Raw genomic sequence first — 21,515 nt, 5'->3', positions numbered from 1 at the left:
TTATATATCGAACTTGTGACCTATCTTAAACCTAATCTCATCGTCACCACCCCGGTTAGATTCAAAGAATTCATGTCGACTACTTTTCGGAAATGGAAGTGTACATATATGGTGATCTATAAAAAGACTTTTTGTGCAAAACTAATCAATAAGTTGAATGCCCCACTTGGGTATGTGTCTTATATCTTGAATGCCCCGCTTAAACAATCCCATAATTTCCGCAAACGCTATATCATTTGCTCTTCAAATTTGAAATCAAGAGATGTGAAGCTCGAAATTTGTGGCACCAACAAGACTTGCACGTCTACTTTTGAGCTGGTGATCGAGCTTTTATCATGTCACGTACATTAAAGTTGTGGTTGGAAATAGATAGCAGGTTCTCAGGTGGAGCGGAGACTGAACGTTGGTGGATCAAATAGCTTTTAATTTGTGTTTTCTTCATCATTTAATTTGTGCAACCGTTTTAGGAGCGGATATCTGCACTGAAAATAGTAAGAGATCAGGAGTGTCGTCGGGGCAGACCAAGACATTAAATATCGATGATATCGGAAATATCGGTAATTCAAAAACACGGAAATTTTGATGGAAATATCAGGATATTATCGATATCGATAAAAATTGAATAAAAACCATGGAAATCGTAAGAAAAACTTGGAAATTTTTATTGAAACTTTGCAGGATGTTTATTTAGTCAATTATCTATTAGTTTATCACAAAAAATTAGAAGGAAATGCATTGCATGATAGATATAACTGATTTAAGTTGATTATATATCGAGCTGACAAACATTGTGAGTGTAGAAAATATGTAGTAATCAATGAAAGAAGTTTAAACACACCATAATCATTTATATATAATGAATTAGTACAATATTTTACACCTTATACATTGCATGATAAGATACATGAGAGACTTAGCAAAGTCTAAAATATTGATGATATTGGAAATATCGGTAGTCCAAAAACACGAAAATTTTGATGAAAATATCGGGATATTATGAATATTTTAGACCATTGGGCAGACTGACGTTCGGCCTTCTGTTATCGGTGCAGACATCTGCCTACCTTGTACTAGAATACTTTTTGCCTGCACAGATTTAGAACACAATTTAGATTGTTCACTATGTTAATCTTGGGATGAATGGTAGGTATATGCCGAGGACGGAGCCAATGAAGGTGCATCCACTCAAGTAATTCGTTTATTTAGTTGTAAACTACAATTATATAAATATACAAGGGTTATTTTTGAAGAAAATATATGTATCTAATATCTAATATACATTTATTCTACTTATACTCCATATCAAATATTATATGAGTAATAGTGCTCTTGTTCTGTCATTCAAACCGAAAAAACCCTCTCCCGCCTATCATGTACTTATATTTTTCTCATCACTTTGCTACTTTCCACTACTATATTGAATTTTTTGTATTATTGGAATTGTGATACATCATCATTTGAAATCATTCTTAATATCATATTGCATATAATCATACTATAATAAGGTTTTTTTAGTTGTTTTCGATTGCCCTCATTGGAAGAAATTTCTGGCTCCGTCCCTGGTATATGCCATGTTGCTATTAATTCTTCATTTTATCTATGATTAAGGATGGCAACGGGGCGGGATGGGGTCGGGGTACCACCTCATCCCCGGCTTTGTTGGTGACTTTTTTTTCTCAATAACCGCATTTTTATAACCATTCTTTTGAAACGGGGATACCAACACCCCCACCTCTGCAGGGGAAGGTATCTCTAAATCGGCATCCAACAACCCGCCTATCATGAAAAGTTTATCTTTAAATTTTGATTATGCAAAACATGTTAATCAATAATCAACTAGCATTAAACCTAAAAGCTAGTAACAAGGTAATTAATTTTTTAAAGAGATCCACCCTTGTAATAGTAAGGAAATATGAGACACTACAAGACCAATAAAGATGACTCACAAACATAGTTTATAAGAATTGTATTGATAATTTAATATATGTATATAATCGGGTCAAGTTTTGGTCAGGAGATGGCAATACCATATTGCTTCATATCTGAATCGGCTTTTAAAGCATTCTCCAAACTCACCCCATAATCGTTTATTGTCCTCCATAACCACCCCATTAGGGTTGTATATCATCGGATACCAAATTCTTGGGGCGTTTGCCATCCCTACCTATGATCTAATTCGACGATAATAAGTAAGTAATAGATTGCCCTAGTAAAAAAGGTTTTTTTTCTTTCTATTCAACTACCACGTCCAAGGTCCAAACTTTCACTCTTTCATCCTCTTAATTTAGTTTATCATAATAATATCGTTTTTAATAAAAAAATCGACAACAAAATAGTTAAAGCAATTGGTTTTAATTTTTCTTAAAAAATTATTAGATGGCGTTTCACCACAAACTCTGATTGTTGTACAATGTGCACAAGTTTGGGGATGCCTAGGAATAGGATGGGTCAGGCTTTCTGCACCGGCTCTATGGCCACTTAAGAAGCTCAACAAGTTCTCTGAATACAATTTTCTGTACACTGTATAAGATCATTTTAAATCTTTCAATTATGACAATTAGATGAAAGCTTTTTACCCCATGATATTTTATTTTTCTGACAATGTTTTAGCAAGGCAACATTAAACGCATTCAACATCTTATCAGTGACTCGTAAAACGTTGTACTCTTTCTCTTTCGCCTAGATTTTATCACACCGGGCCAATATGTAGTATCTTATTAATTAGTTAAGTTCCTTGATAATGAAAAATAGTTGGGCGTAGCGTCCAAGTAACCCAAGTCTTATATAAGAACAATCTATGAAGAATGAAAAGACACTTAGAATTCTCTCAAACAGTTCTCTCAGTATGAATAAAATGCATGATTCAAATAATCACATAAACATATACGCAAAAACTATATGTAAAGGGAAAATATATTCTACAAAGAAAACAAAAATGAAATCGTATGAAGCGATTAAGAACATTCACCTCACTACTGACGTCACACGTTCGGTATTTGAATGCTTCCAAACACCCTAATTAAAAAAGCTATATACAACCCTGAGTTGAACGGAGTTGGGAGCCTTACCTTCCTCTTTTATTAAGTAAAAACCATTGAGAAAAAGAAAAAAAAAACACATATACCCAGAAATTGAAGGTTATTGTGTTTATGTACAGTCAGTTTTCTCTATCAGAAGATAGTCTGTTTTGATACAAAGTAGTGAATTGAAAACTAATTGATTAAATTCATATTTACCAAAGACGTTAATTCTGATCTGTAAATCTCGAAAAGCTGCAGAAATTCACAGGTGGTGGAAGGAAAAATGGAGCCAATTAAGAAAAATGCCTCACTCTACCACTGTTAACAAACAGATAGTGCCTCCCTAAATCCAACGCCAAGGGCACTGGTGTGAAGCCCCTTCTTATCAAAATCTGCATTGCCTTTCTTCATCATGGCGACAAACTCGTTGTAGTCTATTCGCCCGTCCTGAAAAAACACAAACACGTACGGTAAGTACATAAACAACTTGCCATTTTCTTTTTAGGGTCAATCCTATGATTTGAGAACTCTTCGTGTACTTACATTGTCCTGATCGACTTCTCGGATCAGTTCTTCCAAGTGAACATCGACAATGCCAAACTCCTCGCAGGCTTGTTCAAGTTCATCTTGTGTGATGTAGCCACTGCCGTCCTTGTCAAAATATGAGAAAGCTGCAAATAAATGGTCTTCTTTCTCTATTTTGTTTAGATGCAATGTTGCAGCTATAAACTCTCCGTAGTCAATTGTGCCACTATTGTCAACATCTGCCTGCAATTCAGAACGAGTAAAGTTCGTATGAGAACAACTAAATGAGAGAATAGTAAGGGATAAGTCCTCAAAGGTTTCGGAGACCTAAAGGCGGTAGCATCATTCAGTTTGGAAGGATAATCAGTGATATAATACTTACAGCTTTCATAAGATCATATATTTCAGACTCATTTAGATTAGCTCCAAATCTTTGGAGTCCATCTCTGAGTTCATCAAAACTAATTTGACCGCTATTGTCGGTATCTATCATCTTGAACATTTCTTTCAAACCAGCAATTTCTTCTTCCGAGAGGTTCTCTGCAATGACCTGCACACAATAAAGTCGATTTTGGAGGAGAGTATTCACAAAGGTTCATGAAGTTTTAAGTATAAAAAGTAATTGCAAGACGTACTCTTAGAGCCATTTTCTTAATTTTGTTCATTGCAGAAAACTGCTTCAAGCGACTTAAAACAGCGGAATCAAGAGGCTTGTCTGGAGCCACTCCATCAACCTGAACCCATGGGTGGCCTGCAAGAAACCAGAACATACATTATTGCTTTGGAATGCTGGTGGCATCTTCCAACAGAACGAAATCAATTTTTTCGCTTATAAAAGTTTCACCCCCCTGAAGTTTAATTTTAATCGATGATGGCTTCAGTGGTACAATTCATTCTACATTCTAAGTTAAACGTATCACAGGGAGGATATGATTATAAGAGAAATATAACTGAATACGCAAAATGAAGAGCGAATGCGTGCGTCAAGCATACTATTGACAAGGGGACTATAGTGTCACTTTCTTAATGATATCTACAATTATATTAACTTACACAGAACTTGATGAGCAGTTAGCCGCTTTTTTGGGTTTCTAACGAGCATTCTCTGAACGAGATCTTTGGCACTTTCAGAAATACTAGGCCAGGGATCCGATGAGAAATCAAGATCGCCATGCAGCACCTCTTCAAATATCTCTTGCTCAGTTTCTGTTTGAATTGAAAAAAAAAAAAGAATAAGAAGAGGGGGAAAAGCAAGAGTGCTCTTGGCGAAATTATACACATTCGAGACAGGAAGAAAAAAAATCCAGTACTAGACAGATTAGAACTCTTACCACCCCAAAATGGAGGCACTCCACTTAAGAGAATGTAAATGATAACACCAGCACTCCAAACATCTGCTTCTGGACCATAACGCTTGCGCAGGACTTCTGGTGCAACATAATAGGGGCTTCCAACCACATCACCGAATATATCCCCTGTAAATTAATTGCATCAGTAATAGAAAAGACAGAGAACATTTTTACGTAGCACCAGAAAATTACCTAAAAGTCAACTAATAATTGAGAGAACTGGAAATTGTTTGACAAAGTAAAGGAAATATGATATAGATAACAAGACGTTCTTGACATCATTCAGATACTAATACCAATCTGATAGGTGTTTCGCGTGATAAGTTACCAAAATGTGAAAGGGTATCGATTTTAAAATGATCTAAGTTAACAATAGACAAAATCATAAATGGAACTGAGATGGATCGAAAGAAATTCAATGATAATAAGATGGATCAGTAGGTGAGACAAAAGACAAATCGTAAGACATACCTGGCTTGAAGAATATTGATAGTCCAAAATCGATAGCCTTAAGTGATGAATCCTCCTCCTCGTTGACAAAAAGAAAGTTCTCCGGCTTAAGATCACGATGCATGACACCCAAAGAATGGCAGGCTTCTATAACTCCAACTATAGTCCTTGTCAGTTGAGCTGCCTTCCTTTCGGTGTAATGCCCTCGCTTGATAATCCTATCGAAAAGCTCACCCCCTGCACATAATTCCATGACAACATGAACCGCAACAGCATCCTCAAACGCTGATTTAATCGCAATTACATTTTGATTCCCTGCTAAGTGATGCATAATCTGAATTTCTCTCCTCACATCTTCAACATCTTCTGTAGTCTGGAGTTTCCTTTTTGCAATGGATTTACAAGCATACTCCTTTCCGGTTGCTTTCTCTACACACAGAAACGTTGTCCCAAACTGCCCATGTCCGAGCTTTTGGCCCAAATTGTAGTACTCCTTCAAATGCCCTGTTTTTGTTTGCAAGACAGACTCGACCTGAAGCCCTGCGCTTGCCACCCTCTTGACAATAGGGGGCTTCTTGGGTTTCACATTTGCCGCCGCTGCTGGCTTAGTCTCTTCCTTTTTCGCTACTACTTGTACCGGTCTAGCCTCTCCCATGTGAATTGTTGGTGGTGCTAGTTTACTCTCTGCCTTCTGAAGTGTTACTTGCCTCGCAAGTAACGTCTCCTCCTTGTGTTTCTGAGGCTTTGCCGGTTCATTAGGCTTGTCTGGATGAACCTTCACCTTTTGATTTGTAGCCTGCACTGATTTATAGTCTCCCTTAGCTATCTTAACTGCTTCCGGGGCCTTGTTTTGAACGTATAGAGGACCTTCTGACGGATTCTTACTCAAATGCGGCGTTGCATCAGTACTATTGATTCCTCTACTGGCAACACCATCCGTTGATCGCGACCACCAGAGTGATCTCGAGACTGAATGGATGAGTGTATCCTTCCTTGATCCGACACAGTTGTTTCCAACACAGTTGTTCCCCATCGGAATATATATCAATCTCTCAAATTCTCATCAAAATTTTAAATGCAGACACATATCATACAAGGGCCAAAATCCCATCTCTTTTCTCTCAAAAAGGTAATGTATATTAAAATGGAAGGACCAAAAAGGGAGCACCATCCACCAATTTAACCAACTCAATCCCAATCACTTTAAGAAGAATAAATATTTGAATCAAACAAATAGAAAAATATCACAATCTTCTCAAAAAAAGGTTGTTTCCCTCGTACCGTCGAGGTTCTCTGGAGAAAAAGCTGCAATCTTTAACCCCAGGAAGAGCCTCAAAGTACACAAAAAAAAGTCCAAAATAAACTAACCAAAAGGAGGACCCAATGGCCCAAAATTCTTTCTACAAGTTAGAAAAGAATATGAATTTTCCTCAAAACCATTCAACCTTCCAATGCATACCCAATAGAGAAGACGACTGCCGGAAAATGGACAAAACCCAATATTTGGGGCTGAAATGTCGACAAGTTCCACGTCAAGAAGGAAGAAGATTTCAGATTATGGAGAGAGAGAATGGTAAAACACAGTCGTCTTGTGCGGTTTTTGAGATTGTGAGAGAGTGTATTAGGGTTTTCTCTCTACGTTTTTTCCATGTTATATAATCACATCCGCACACGAACGAAGGAAGAAGGAAGGAAATTATGGAGAGAGAGAGAGAGGGAAAGAGAGAGAGAGAGAGAGAGGGACAGGTTTTTCTGTTGGAATGTTTCAAGACGCGTTTCTTCTTTCTTTTTTTCTTTTTTTTTAATTTTTAATTTTTTTACAATTTTGACTCAAACAGAGAGAAACTTTTCACCTTCCCATTTGAAAACCGGAATGGACGGCTGGGATCTTTGTGATTTGGAGGGTTTAAGATTGGTAGGATACGACCGGCATGCCACAATGGGGGTTTGTACAACTGTACAGCTGGGTTATGGCCGATTTGGTCATCCGTCTTTGTGTGGGTTGGCCACTCCACCGCCGGCAGCCGCCCCTGGCCGGTCAGATTTCTTTTTCTATTTTTGTGAATAGAAAAATTTAATCTAAATTATCACTTTTCTCTGTCTCACCAGCCACAAACTCATAAAATAAAAATCTACCAATAATGGTAACTTACTAAATTTCCTCATCATATGGATAAAGACTTAGTGACAGCATTTTTTCACGTGACAAATTGAGCGACAGATATTGTCCAAAAATGATACATAAATCTGAATTATAAATAAAAACTTATAGTATGTAATATTGTTTTAATTAGATGATATCTATCACTCAACCTACCACGTGGCATGAAGAACCGGTCCATATTGTTTATCCAACTCAGGGCATCGACGCATGCAACAATGCCAATAAAATTACTCTAAATTAATCAAGATTACGTATAAATTATAAATATACTATAAGCATACTTGTTTGTGTAGGAATTGAATAATCGTTACACTCTTAAGAAATTTGGTCGTCCAATATATTCCAATTTTCTCAAATTCTCAATGCAAATTGTTGAGGGAGTGTGAACAAGTGAAAGTGACCATTTTGTATGCCAAAAAATAAAAATAAATAAATAGAAAAGACCATATTTTAATTTGTGTTTGACTTTGACTAGACACTAACCCATTGTACTTGCTGCAATAAACCTCGTAGTCGTAGGAACATGTTTGACTCCACGGCAACGTGGTCGGCTTTCGTTGGTCAATCATGGCTTACGTGTACTTGTGTTTTGGACTTTCGTACTGGTTGGTACTTGGTAGGCTGTTGGAAACTTCGTCAAAAAACAGAGGATCCTATTTAATATCGAACATGCAACACTTTGAGGCTTGCCACTAACTAGGCACCAACCAGAGGATCCTACTCTCACAATTATTGTGAAAACGATTCAACGAAACAAGAAAAGCATAATGTCTACTCGGATGTCTCCAGTCGAGAAAATCGGCCCTACAAACAGGACGAAAGAGGTAGACACATAATTGTATACAATTCGTGACAACCAAGAATCTCTCTATCCAGGCGTAAGATGACTTCTTTTGTTGAGAGCAATAAGGTTCAAGAAAATTCTGTGATACATGGACGTATAGCGTAGAATTGACGTATTGCGTAGATTGCGTTTACATGAACCAATACGATATGATCAGATAATGCAATCAGCAAATAAGATTCGTATAACATTACCAGGCGCATTCACATCGTACGGCAGGATGATGGATTCATGCTAAAATTCCTTCATAGGAACTGCTCTACTGTACGCGAGAAATTTCATGTTGTACTCTATATTAAGTACAAGGGGAAGATACGATACTAACAGGTAAACCGAGGTGGTCATTCTTTTAACTTATCACGGGCAATGGACAACTCTGCTTCAAACTTCTCTTGCCAAGCCAGAGAGATCAACGTGTCCTGAGTCGTCGCTACCGCTTGCTTTAGGAAAAGCTTCCTGCTGATGATGGCCTTCTATGGGTACCTCGCGCCTCCTAGGAGGTAGTGGGGAGGAAGGTCCCTCATCAAAGATGTTCCCAAAAGCACTGAAGAAGCCGCTCTTCAACTCCTCAGCAGCCTCAAAGAATCGGCTGAGGCCACCCATAAAGTTGCGTTCAATGTCTTCAATGTCACCGCGTAGCCCTGGGAAGTCCAATGCTCCGTGCTGTGATGACCCAAAGGTGGCAGACCCTTTGAGCACCTCGTCAGTGACGTCATGTTCAGTGTACTCTTTGTTGGATTGCACCACTTCTACAGGCCTAACAAAAAGCAAGAGTGCTCAGCAATTGGCTCTACATTGGTCAATGTTATCGCAACATAGAAACCGCCCATACTCAAACAAGGGAAGAAAACGAAAAGGTTCTTTTTTATGCACTGCAGCACTAGATAGCTCCAATTACGTCCCAAAGACTGCGAAAGACATTCGGAGATATGGTGCTTACAAATGTTTTACCACATTCAGCCCCATACCAAACAATTATAGTGTTCAGCTCTAATGTCAATGTAACTTTTTTCGCACAAGCATAAAACGTTTTACCAGCTGCTAAACCAATTCTACAAGCATACTTGTTGATGTTTTCGGGGCATCGTTCAAATTAATCTCAAACAATTTATCAAGGAACAAATAGCATAAAGAAGTGCTGAAACTGATACTGATGCTCTAACAAGAACCTATTTTGCATAACCACAAAACTACCTTTAACTATATTCACAATTCATCTGATGTAATACAAATCAAAGCCGCAACTCTTTCTGTATGCAGAATCAATACAATCTAATCAGACGTCTTATTCATCGCTCTTATTAACACGCTCTTATTAACCACACGCTATATATACTTCACTGAACTGTAAACAACGTGCACTCGAACAATTTATAAACGAATGCATAAAGATTAAAGACGCGGCATATTCTCATCTCTCTTGTCTCGTATTTCCATATATATTTTTCTTAATTTAAACACTGTACAAATTGGATTCAATGTCGAATCGTGTTCTAAAGAAAATTACAGAAAAACCAACATTTCCTACAACAATCGATCAAATATCATAACGTTATGATTCTCGACAATTTCTATCCTAAGCCATAAGCCCAATAATAACACCCCAACAAATAAAATTTTTTTAAAAAAAAAATCCCAAAATTAAGATGGATATGACAAAATCAAAGTGACACCAACAGGCAATTTCCAACAATTCACGGAAACCCTAGATAAAATATTCCCAATTTGCCATTGGGTCTTAGGGAAATGGAGAAATCGATAGAGAGAATGAGAGAGATTGGGATTTACCGGCCGGCGCAGTCCCTGAGAAGCTGCTCGGTCTTCTCGCACTTCCTGACGAACTTTCCAGGCTCCACCTCCTCAGTCTTGCACTGCGTCTTCACCACCTTCCTCGTCAAGCATCGATCGCCGTCCGATCTAGGATTTATGTCAATCGCCGTTGAATTGTTGTCATCATCCTCGTCGTCCCTCCACACCCACCCCATCTTTCTCTTTCCTTCTGTGACTGTTCTCGCGAACTCCAGAAATATTTGCGATGCTTTACTTGGGCTCCAAGGCGGCTTGTTGGGCTTGAACTGGGCCATTGTGGACCTGATTGGAAAGGATGTTTTGGCCCACCAAGAATGCAAAACAAGTAGAATGACTTATGTTCTAGGAAAGCGAAAACGATTCTTTCTCTGGTGCACATTTAGGAAATGTTTTTTAATCACACACAATAAGTAATACGTCAAAAGTGAAACAACATATAGTTACCGTTAACGGTATATACGTATATCGCATTGATGACGAAGTGAAATCCTTTTTGTTATACTTTTTTTGAGTTAAGTAAGTACAATGATTTCAAAAGCGTGATACGACAATAATGAAATGACACGTAATTATCATTAACAGTATATATATTACATTGATGATGTAGTTAAACAATTAGTCTTTTTTTTAAAGATAAGTATGTACAGTGATTTCAGAAGCACGATAATCAATTATAAAATGACACGTAAATACCGATAAAAGTACGTACGTATATAGCATTGGTGATGCAGTAACCGTTGTTCTTATGCTTTCTTTTAAAGTAAGTATAAGACTAACTTTTCCTACTTTTCCAATCCGCCTTGCTCTTCCACCCTTTTTCCATTTTCGATCTACCCTCACCTCCGTTCTCCTTCCAATTCCATGGCTCGCATCTATCCCTCTCACTCTGTTTTTCCAATTTTTTCTAGTCCCACTTCGGGTTGGCTCCAACCCTTCTTGTTGCTTCCTCTTTCCGATTTGCAATCTCTTTTCTCACAGCACTCGGCTGTGGTTTTTTTGGAAGGTGCGTAGAGTTTTTACTCAGGTGTACACACCACCACCTTCCATTTGCTTGCCTTCATTGGCACTGTTGTCGGTGGGTTCTCCACCGGCTTCTTTCATATTTTGGTTGCGATCGGCATGGTGGTTGTTGCAAGTTGTAGGAGCCACCATCTTCTTCGTTTCTAGGAGGTGGATGCTTGACGGCGGTACGGGGTGTTGGTTTGCACTGGCGATGATGCTCTGTGTACACTGTGGTGGCGTCTGCAGAAGACTAAGGTGCTTTGTTTGTGCTGTGTTAGTTTTTGGGCTCCAACTAGTGTGTTGGGCCCTGTGTTGTGTAACTTTGGATCCCTTTGTTTTTTATTGTGTTTCACTTGTTTTGGACCTCTTGTACTTAGTTGTTTGTTGACAATAAATTTCACACATTTGACCCAAAAGAAAAAAAATAATAAATAAAAAAAAACAAAAGCACGCTCGGTGGGACTCGAACCCACAATCCTTTGATTAGAAGTCAAATGCCTTATCCATTAGGCCACGAGCGCTTTTGTGGTTACATTAGAAGTCAAATGTCTTATACATTAGGCCACGAGCGCTTTTATGGTTACATTTGAAATCTCAATATATTAGAAGTTAATTATCATCATATCCGCTGGTTTCTTCCTCACATGTGTTGGAGCTCAACCTGCAAGATTATCCATTTCCGCTTCTCAAACTTGTACAAGATTGATCGTTTTGCAACAGTCGCTCAACCATCAAAGCCTAATAAACTGCGTCTCCTGGATCGATGTGGTTTTCGGGGTTCCGATGAACTGGTGTTTCGCTGCTTGCTTGAGAAACAAGAAATTTTCTTTCTTGAAGGGCTATCGGCCGCCTCAGGAACGGCATTGTCTTCTAGTTCTTCATGAGTTTTCCTAGAATTTGTATTCGAATCTTTTGATTTATATTCACGAAGTGGACGTCAAAACTAATCCCGAAACAGTTAACGCTATTATCCATATGGGTTTCGAATTTCGATTCCTCTTTCACTTGTGCAGAATTCAGGGACACGAATCAGGCAAACAACACTTTGGACTAGGAACATACCATATGCGATGAACTCAGCATGCTTACAAAGTAATTACTGCCACTGAACTCAAGTAAATTCGACAGACGCGGTTTAGAAATTTACAACAGTAAAAAGCATGAGTGATTATTACTGCCATAAATTTAATACAAACGACAATTTATTCAACATCATATTATTAAGAGCTACCTCTGAACCATCTTCAGAAGATTACAGAATCGAACGATGGAAAAATATTCGCAGCTCCAACAAATCTCAGCCCAATCTTCGTATTTCCAACATTTAATTTATATCGAAAGTAAGCCGGAAAAATCTCTTCAAGTAAAACCTGGCTGTAAAAAGGGGAACAATCTAGTCTCAAGTTACAGATTTCATTAAAATGTGATAGGCCAAAAAAATCAAGCATTTCTTAAATTTAACGTACTCACACTTTGTCACGAAATCTTCTTGTCAAATCATGCAGTTAAACTTTGTTTGCTCAAGAACCACTGTTTGAGATCCTAAGAGCCTGAAAGCTGCCAGATGATAGTGTCATTAGCATTATCCATCTGTTCATATGTTAACAACAAAAACTATAGATCCAATCTTTTCAAATAAATATTCAATTTACTACTTGACATTACAGGATGACGGCATAACTATATAAAGCAAATGGTACCCTCCATTCTCCCATAATCCCGTCAAAAGTGAGGTTTCTGGGTCAATACCCTTGAGGTCTCTGTCTGCGTGTGTGTTCTTGTGCATAACCATGCCAAAGAGAAAACCAAACAAATGTGCATTGAATAGAACAGAGCCCTTTTCCCAGAGGCACGTTCTTGAACACAGATATGATTATACACCCTCTGCCCTATATGTTGACTCCTACACTCATTTTGTCTATTGAACATTGATGATTTAGTTAAGTAGTTGCGTAGGGTACCTTTATTACTGCTTCTTTACAACACTTTCATTTACACGCTCATAGTAAGTCATTCTCCGGATAGCTTTTAGAGCTTCTCCAAAGTTGCGGCTATGAAATGCGTTTGCAAAAGCATCGGACCAATGCTTTAGTTTCTCTTTCATCTAGATGAGCAAGAACAGAGGTGAGTTCATAAAACATAAACGAATAAAAAGGAAATAAAGTTGACATCATGCATATTTTTATTCAAAAAGAGGTGAATTAAAAAGGTAAATATGCAAGCTCTTCATCATGGGAACTTGAGTAAACACAGAACCGTTACAATAAGACCCCCTCTCAAAAGATCATAAAACACTAATTAATCTTGGTCGAATCTAAAGAATCACATTGAAGGCCCCTTAGTAGCTTAGTCCTTCACTTAACTTTTGATCTTTCGGCAATTTCAACGTGTAATAGTTTTGAGAACTACATCTAGGAAATTGCTCTACAAATTAGACTGCAAGCGATTTGTGAGAAGAATTGTCATGCTTCTTGCTAATTATTCCCACATGTATTAAAAAGGTCTAGGTTCATACCTGAGATTGAATCTCATCCAAAGCCTGAGAGTCAGCAGCCTCTTCAACAGCTTCCCTGATTTCCAAAATCTGAACTTTCCGAACCAGAAGGTATTAGAAAACCAAATTAATGTTCACTGAATGACCCTTAACTTCAGCATATCCATCAAAACAAAAGAAAAACAACTCGGTGACTCCAAAACTTCTATAGGAACTATGCTTCCTCCAATATTAGCAACACAAATTCATTTCTAGAAGGAAAAGAATTCTAGAATAGAAATTTATAAACACATCCGACCATAAACCATCGCAACTGTAAAACTTTATGACACAAGCTTCAACTAGATTACAAAATTTTCTTACGGATGATATTTGTCCCAAACATGTGCACTCCAAACATGTCAAATTATCCATCTAGCTTAGAGCAATAAACTCTTATCATTTTTTTCAATCAATATATCACTACACTTTAGATTAGGGGTAAAATTGTAAGGAGATAATAGATTGCATAAATACAACAATTTCAACTTTTTCAAATTACCTCAGTTAGCAAGTCTGATTCTGAAAGTGTCTCTTCTTCATCAACATCCACACCTTCAAGCTTCAGCTGAAAACAAAATAGCACAATTTAATTCAAAACTTGTAGAATATGAAAAGCAAACATTAATAAACTATATCTTTTGAATCATGGGACCATGAAACCAAAATGCAGTTAAGGAAACCTACCCACAGAGGGAAGTGATAATATACACGCAGATTCAAAATGTGACCTATTGAATAATAGGCTTATATCATGAGTCATGACACTGTTGTAAATGAAGAATGTGAAGTCATCCATGCTTTAACTACACACGTCATGAACCTTTGTATCATGGTCACAACACCCAAGTGCACCCTTTCCCTCAGGACTTGTAAATATTCATTTCACTTAATGCGCACACACATATAAGCGTTTATAAATAATATCAGGGTCGAGATTGATTTGTATCTGTACCAAGTAATCACATTTGACTTATATCCTTTTCTACTAAACCAGTCCAGTTCTCAGAACATTGGTCTGAACACAAGAAAAATGCATCAAATGAAAACCTCATAGGCAAAAAGCACAGTTACCATGTAGATTGCCCTTGCCAAGGGCTGGCTAAGCGTGCGGTATGCATCAATCACCCGAGCAGACTGTTCTGCAGCATACTCTCTTTCCTTCTAAAACCATAAACATTAAAAAAAAATTACATTTACCATAGCCGGAAAGTATTATCTTTTACATTTGCCATTTGATGAAAGTGAAGATATGTAAAAGAAATACCTCTGATTTCGTATGAACAAGATCAGGGTGCAGTTTTTTCTGCCAGGCTTTATACTTCCCCTCCAGATCATCCACTTTGCTATCATACTTTCTCTCCCTGTTAATTTTAATTTGAACAAAAAAATTGAAAACAAATCACTGTAAGCACTAGCTAAGATCTTCAAAATTTATACTTCCAATTTGTTGGAAATGCTCAATTAAGTATAACAGAAACTAGCAATTTGTAACCATTAAACGTTCACCGGGGCTTGTAGCTCAGTTGGTTAACAGCATTCGTGCATGCACCCGAGGTCCCGAATTTGATTATTCCCCTACCCCAATATCTCTTGTACCAAAAAGAAATAAAAAAGGTTCAAAATTTTCACTTTCTTTCTACCTTTCTCTCATTTTCTCAGCAACCAAACAAACAGAAACCACAAAGGGAGAGAAAACGTAATTGTTAAAGCCTTAATTACTTACAGTCCAAATATCTGAAAGTAATCCAACGACTGATCCACGGGCTGAATGCACCGACAAGACGAGCACAATAGAAACGGCACCGTATCGGCCCCGGAGGCACTGCAGTTCCAGCACTTAGCGTCGGCTTCCTCCGCCGATTGGGAGCTGACGAAACATTTCCCGGGAATTCTGTGATCCCCGGGAAAATCAAATCTGCCCAAGGCGAAAAGGCGGCGGTCCGTTTCTACTTTGGGTGAGAAAAAAGCGGGGGATTGGAAATTTCTTGAGGAATTGAAGGTGAAAAGAGTGGTCGTCGGAGTTAGGGTTCGCCGGAGAATGGCGGAGAGAGGAGCGAGCAGCTTCTTATTCGACATTCTTTGGAGCATACAAGACCTGTTCGAATGCAACTTCCAAGGGGTTTAAGTGAGAGTTGAAGTTAGAAACTGCAGATTTCTTGGGGACATAGCGGGAATTTGGCTGAATGAGAAGGGTAAAAAGGGTAATCTCGATTTTTGGAGATGATTTTAGGCCCAAGGTTTTTAAGGTTGTTCCCTTACCGTTTGGTACACAGACGGGACGGGACGGGATGGAACAGACGATGTAAATATTGAAAAAGATAAGGAGAAATTTTGTCATAAAATGTTATAAATTTGTGTTTCACAGATGTGGAACGGGTCGTTCTAAGGGGAAGAGGTGAAACGAAAAATCAGCCAAATTTCGTCCCATGAGACAACCCGTTCCACAGTTTTTAGGCGCACCAAACGTGGGACGGAACGGCTCGTCCCGTTCCGTCCCGTCCCGTCCCACGTACCAAACGTTACCTTTATTATACACGAGTGTTGAATTTAGGGCATCCTAAACAAAAACTGAAAACGAAATGGTTACCAATGATTCCTTAAGTGTGTGAACATCAGATCTCATATGGCTTGGGGGCTAGGGAACTCCAACAAAGAAAGAGAAGTCACTTGGCATGTGTTTCCTCAAGGCTGAAGTAATGTGGAAAGAAACTTACATGTCACAAATGATTGTCACCTTCATTGAGCAAAACTAATATGTCACGGGTGTATGCCAATTTTGGCAGAGGAAAACTTACATATCACGGACGTGTATCCTTTCATTGGAGTTATTTTTTGGAATGTAAGACATGGCAAATGGAGTTGCATTAATAAAACATTATTGTAGATGATTATTCTAAAATATTGTACATCAACCTCCTAAAAACAGTATATTATATCTTCGAGCGTCATATCAGTTTTTCTCATGACTCATAAGTATCATGTTACAATCACAAACCCACTCTTCAAGTCATCTACCAGGCTTAAAACCATAGTGACTTCAACAAAATTCCACTCTTTCAAATTTCAGCCTCTTGCCACCTCTTAAAAATCTGCGTGTTTAACTGATGCTGAAGCAACAGAACCGTTGCGCTCCATGCTGCCTCGACTTCGTTGTTCTACTAGGGCTACTTCCATGATCACCGTTTGTCTCGGAGTTCATCTGGTCTGTTCGATGCATAATATGATCCACAACAGGTACCTCTGCAGTTCCGTCCTTGGAGGAACGCAATGCAACCTGGTTACTGTCATAAGAAATCGAAAGTTCCTGCTCTAGGGAAGTAGGTACTATTCTGTTAGGGTGAACATCCTTCGACAAGGAATTCGACCCTGCATTACTGCAACATAAGTTGAATAAAAATAGGTTAACCTTTTGGATCCTAGATAAAAACAAGAAAGTAAAAGATTGATCATGGTGTCTTGTCTTAACGCTAAATGAAGCGATAAAATATGTTTAAGGAATAAGTTTCTGAGCTAACATTATGCGGTGTATGATTTGGACCCCAAACAAGAAAGTATGATCAGTATTATTGACACAATTATCTTAAGTTGTGAACGACAGACCTATTCCTTGCGGACTTGGGCAAAGTCGTCTCGACTTCTTTAGATACTTCAAGAACATGTTCACCACTTCCGCAAACTCCACCTTCTAAATATTTTGGGTTACCTACATCATTTTCCTTTGGGGGGATTCCATTGGTGAAGCCAGAAGAGGACTGAATTTGAGCATTTGATCCATTTTGCCGAACCTTATAAATTACCTTTTCTAATGTTTTGAGAGCTTGTTCCACTTCAGAACTGATCAAAACATTTCTCTTTCCATTTACATGATCCCTTTCAGCAACTCTGTTGGGTGTTTGAACCTCAAACTGCCTGCTTTCTTCGCTCTCTACCTCCTCAATCTCACCAAATGAGCTTCCACCTATAACTTGTGCAACTTCTGAAGCAGCTTGACTTGCAAGGTTAACTTGTGCATCATCTGGAGCAGCTTCAATTGCAGGGTCATCATTATCGACTTTCTGATCCACACCCACCAAACTCTCATCTGTCTTATCTTTTGCCAGATGTTCTTCCAAGAGACTGAATGCGTCACTGTGTAGCTTGTTTTCTTCCAAAGCCCCATTTGATTCATTATGTGAATAAAGAGCTTCACGTATCCGAGAGTACAGCGGGCCACTCAAGACCTTACTGTAATCTTCGTTGCAGTTAAGCTTAGAAGACACTACCTGTAAGTTTGTAACAGTGTTAAGCATTGGAAAAAGTGAAGAAAAGTGATAAAAATAGAGTCCCATAGTGAAGGGATGCTTGCATGCAGTTTCGGCAGAACGCCCAACGGGCAACCTCAAGAAATTTCTCTACCCTCCCCTTCCTTTTGGAAGTATCTCTGAGTATATACTTTGTTCCATATGTCTAATCTTTAGTTGCATCGTTTTATACTTAAATACAAAACATATAACCTTTTGATAGAGTTTGAAACCACTGCCAATGAGCTGCCTCGAGATAAAATTTATAAGGGATGGCGGGACAAAATCCATCTTTATATCCATACTTGCTATTGTCCTACAATAATAAACATTGTTCAAAGCTTTAATTACAAACCACAAAACAAAGTCAACAGATATTACATTCAAGTAGCCATAGCTTACCGAAAGTAACTTCTTTCGTTGGTAACCTTCTGCAAAGCAAAGCCACCCACCAAATCTATCATTACAGCATCCTTTGATCCAGCAGTAGCCTCATTGATGGGACAATGAGTACCATCAATGCTTTCCAAGTCGGAGATCTGAGACGACATTTGTGATAAATCAGTTTATTCAGGTTTCTATTTTGGAATTGCAGTATTGGGAATATGGGTACCAAAATAAAATTGAAGCCAAAAGACTTTCGGTTACCTACCGATTTCAAGAGCACAACAATCAGATCATCTTGGAAGTACTCAAACATAAAATAGTGCATAGCAGCCTCCCTAGGTGAAAGTGGCCATGGAATTTTCATCCTTTCTTCCAAAAATATAACAAAAGTCAGCATTTCATATGGAAATATTTTCGAAAGTGAAAGAAATCAAATAAGAAATTTTTAACACATGATATAGTTTTATGTTTTGTCTTAGACAAACCTCACTAAAGATATCTGTTCACCGATCCGGACCTTCTGCAGACATTTGGTAGAGAGGACTTTGAAAGTTGGAACTGTAGACTGAGGCCACCTGGAGGAAGTTAAAATAAACCCATTTATTGTCTAAGTTGAGTTAAATCCCTTCAGTACATAGTCATCTAGCTCCTTAACGACACCCTTGATGCGAACTTGCAGCCCACTTCTCTCAGGTAGAAGCACTATAAATTATTGATGAAAGACGTGTAGGACAGAACAGAAAAGAACTTTTTCGATATAAACTCCATCAAGCAGACCATATCTCATTACAAAATATATGCATAAATCAAGTGCGCATGCAGTGATTGAAATGACTTACCATTTCTTGTAAAGGTCTGACTCCCACGAGATGCATAAACCTACAACAAAAGGAACCTTGTTAGTCTCGACTTATTTAAAGCTCAATATTGTTGAGGCATATGAACTTTCAAGTATTTTAATTTCACTTACAGACATCTACAGGCCCGTCTACATAGCCTTCAGCAAGTAATGTATGAAAGGGACTGCCTTCAATCCCCTCACGATACATCACACGGAACTCTTCATTATCCTGTTTTAACTGTAACAGAAGTATATTTTTAACGTAAGTGTCATGATATAGGGGTCACAACACCTTGTCGATTAAAGAATAGAACAACTTAATAATCATTATAACATTTAACGACTACTGATCAACATCCCAATTGAATACCGCCCCCACCCCTCCTCCCCCCCCCCCCCCCTTCTAAAAAATGAATTGCATTAGATTTCAACAACAATACAAACCATTTTCCAAACAAGCGAAGGTAAAAAATTATAACTTTATAATGTTCATGATGATGTTAAGTTTTAGAAGTTGTACACAAAGAGAGTCAAAACCTCTTTCCCCTTGTGCATGACAACAAAAATCAATAGCCTTAAATCTCTCAATTATTAAAACGCAGAGAATTGATTCTACAGAAGCAAATTTATAATCGAGGACATGAGGGACAAAGCAGGATTTGAAGAACATAATGCAGATTCGATAACATACTTTCCATTCGGGTTGGGTTGTGGTCTCACGGGTATTCAATCCCTTGTCATCAACAAAGGAAGCACTTCTTAACATGTCCAGTAAATTGGATACTTCAGCCGTCTTTTCTTCAACCTCATTCTCACTGCATCCTGCAGGAGCCATAAATCTAAACATTATTAAGTGATCACATATTTGCTTACACTATCTTAAGATATTGGTGGTGCATGATTGGTGCCGGACTAAAAATGTCAAACTCGAAAGGGAAGTTGTTAAGAACTAACAACCTTCATTTTCATTTTCCTTGGAACGAATCAGCTGATTCTTGACGAGGGTTTTCAATGCTTCCTTATCAGTTAGACTAGGAGATGCTAGTGTTCTGTCCAGCCTCTCCCTGTACTGAGTGATCTTTCGCGGTTTCTCCATGTTCGCATCTCCAAGAAACTGGGAAGATCCTTCTCTCAGAAACTTATGCTAACAATCAAGCCAGATATTCCCAATATTTTGCAGTTTCAACCCCTTAACTAATTATATTCAAAACAAAAATTAGAGTCTGTAATAATCAGGAATAAACCTCTAAATCCATATATGTGCCAAAAAAAAAGACACAAACAGCTATCCCAAATACAGGTTTTTCTTATTGGCTTTAGCCAAGTTGGTTAGAGTAGTGCTTTCTCCGCACCCCAAAGTTCAAATTCTATTTCCCGTAGTTTAAATGAATTTAATGTAAAATATCGCTCGTGTCAAAACACTCAAATATTCACAACAACAAAAATTCAGTTTTGAACAGCTGGGTGCAGAATAAAACAGATACACTAATTCTTGAGCCTAAAAGAATCCAATTACCATGAAATTCATAAATAAATAAAAATAATCCATAAACAGCACCATAGATAACAAAAACGAAAAAAGAAAATAAAAACATTGAATCAAAAGTTTAAAACTTGGACTCACAGGAAGCTCTCCTACCAGTTGCAGTTGCTGCCCAGTTCACAACTGTGGAGTCTGCAGAGAACCCAGAATTTGAATACTGAATTCTTGAGGATGTGCAGATCTCAATAAAAAAGTAATGATTCCGAGCACTGAGAAAATAGACAAGGCCACCTGATCGTTGATACCACCCAGACGGGTTTCGAACATGGAAAAAAAATAGGCCCTTTTTCCCCTTGGGCGTAACGATTGCAGACGCCTAGCTGATAACTAAAACTATATGTTGACAGTTGAAGTACGTATCATAAATTAAAATACGTAATTTGTTTTTCATTTTTATAAATAGTAATGGGGACGGGTTTTTCAATCCGATAATAATTAAGTATCGTACTTGTTATTTAAAGAAAATATAATCTAAATTCTTTTAGAAGATTACCACTTATTATATTTATCCAACTCATTATCAAAAGACAATTGAATCTTAGACTTTTTAAAAGAAGATTATGACCGCACTTATAAACAAACAATAATTAAGTATCAGACTCTTTATTTAAAGTGAATCAAACATGAAATTTTTCAGAAGAAGACTATCACTCAACCGTACTTTATTATTAGCATCGAATTTGTCATTTAAAGACAATAGAACGTAAAACTCATAAAAAAAAAATTAAAAAAAAAATTATCACTAGACCTTACTTATAACTTAAC

At 37.9% G+C, this 21,515-nt stretch overlaps 4 protein-coding genes and 1 non-coding gene across 10 annotated transcripts; all 5 read right to left on the bottom strand.

Annotated features, from left to right (window-relative positions):
• Positions 1–2,822: 2,822 nt before the first annotated feature.
• On the bottom strand, positions 2,823–7,220 carry LOC126600840 (calcium-dependent protein kinase 26-like). Its single transcript, XM_050267517.1, has 7 exons — positions 5,366–7,220; positions 4,877–5,020; positions 4,599–4,751; positions 4,181–4,296; positions 3,928–4,095; positions 3,564–3,788; positions 2,823–3,467 (listed from the first exon to the last, which is right to left on the bottom strand). The coding sequence occupies exons 1-7, from the start codon at positions 6,375–6,377 to the stop codon at positions 3,342–3,344; spliced, it is 1,944 nt and encodes a 647-aa protein (XP_050123474.1). The 5' UTR covers positions 6,378–7,220; the 3' UTR covers positions 2,823–3,341.
• Positions 7,221–8,481: 1,261 nt separating this feature from the next.
• LOC126600839 (fra a 1-associated protein-like) lies at positions 8,482–10,449 on the bottom strand. Its single transcript, XM_050267516.1, has 2 exons — positions 10,141–10,449; positions 8,482–9,109 (listed from the first exon to the last, which is right to left on the bottom strand). The coding sequence occupies exons 1-2, from the start codon at positions 10,434–10,436 to the stop codon at positions 8,734–8,736; spliced, it is 672 nt and encodes a 223-aa protein (XP_050123473.1). The 5' UTR covers positions 10,437–10,449; the 3' UTR covers positions 8,482–8,733.
• A 1,162-nt stretch (positions 10,450–11,611) lies between these two features.
• On the bottom strand, positions 11,612–11,684 carry TRNAR-UCU (transfer RNA arginine (anticodon UCU)). The gene has a single exon. It is a non-coding gene; the product is annotated as a tRNA-Arg (tRNA).
• A 523-nt stretch (positions 11,685–12,207) lies between these two features.
• On the bottom strand, positions 12,208–15,820 carry LOC126600838 (iron-sulfur cluster co-chaperone protein HscB homolog). Its single transcript, XM_050267514.1, has 8 exons — positions 15,423–15,820; positions 14,964–15,060; positions 14,771–14,860; positions 14,199–14,264; positions 13,679–13,747; positions 13,125–13,267; positions 12,634–12,720; positions 12,208–12,537 (listed from the first exon to the last, which is right to left on the bottom strand). Exons 1-6 carry the CDS (start codon positions 15,785–15,787, stop codon positions 13,130–13,132), a joined length of 825 nt encoding a protein of 274 aa, XP_050123471.1. The 5' UTR covers positions 15,788–15,820; the 3' UTR covers positions 12,208–12,537; positions 12,634–12,720; positions 13,125–13,129.
• Positions 15,821–16,546: 726 nt separating this feature from the next.
• On the bottom strand, positions 16,547–21,111 carry LOC126600837 (uncharacterized). 6 transcript variants are annotated; one of them, XM_050267508.1, is made up of 11 exons: positions 20,832–21,111; positions 20,165–20,401; positions 19,899–20,029; positions 19,337–19,445; positions 19,206–19,245; positions 18,852–18,941; positions 18,632–18,731; positions 18,382–18,518; positions 18,193–18,295; positions 17,300–17,961; positions 16,547–17,073 (listed from the first exon to the last, which is right to left on the bottom strand). In XM_050267508.1, the coding sequence occupies exons 2-11, from the start codon at positions 20,301–20,303 to the stop codon at positions 16,797–16,799; spliced, it is 1,788 nt and encodes a 595-aa protein (XP_050123465.1). In that variant the 5' UTR covers positions 20,304–20,401; positions 20,832–21,111; the 3' UTR covers positions 16,547–16,796. The 6 variants fall into 6 exon arrangements, with proteins under 6 accessions (XP_050123465.1, XP_050123467.1, XP_050123469.1 ...); XM_050267510.1 differs by having other exon boundaries at positions 20,165–20,396; XM_050267512.1 differs by having other exon boundaries at positions 20,165–20,321.
• Between the last annotated feature and the right edge of the window lie 404 nt (positions 21,112–21,515).

This window comes from Malus sylvestris, chromosome 14 (assembly GCF_916048215.2).
Source record: "Malus sylvestris chromosome 14, drMalSylv7.2, whole genome shotgun sequence".
NCBI lineage: Eukaryota > Viridiplantae > Streptophyta > Magnoliopsida > Rosales > Rosaceae > Malus > Malus sylvestris.
The sequence above is the reverse complement of the archived record's forward strand: the minus strand, read 5'-3'. Positions and strand labels throughout refer to the sequence as shown.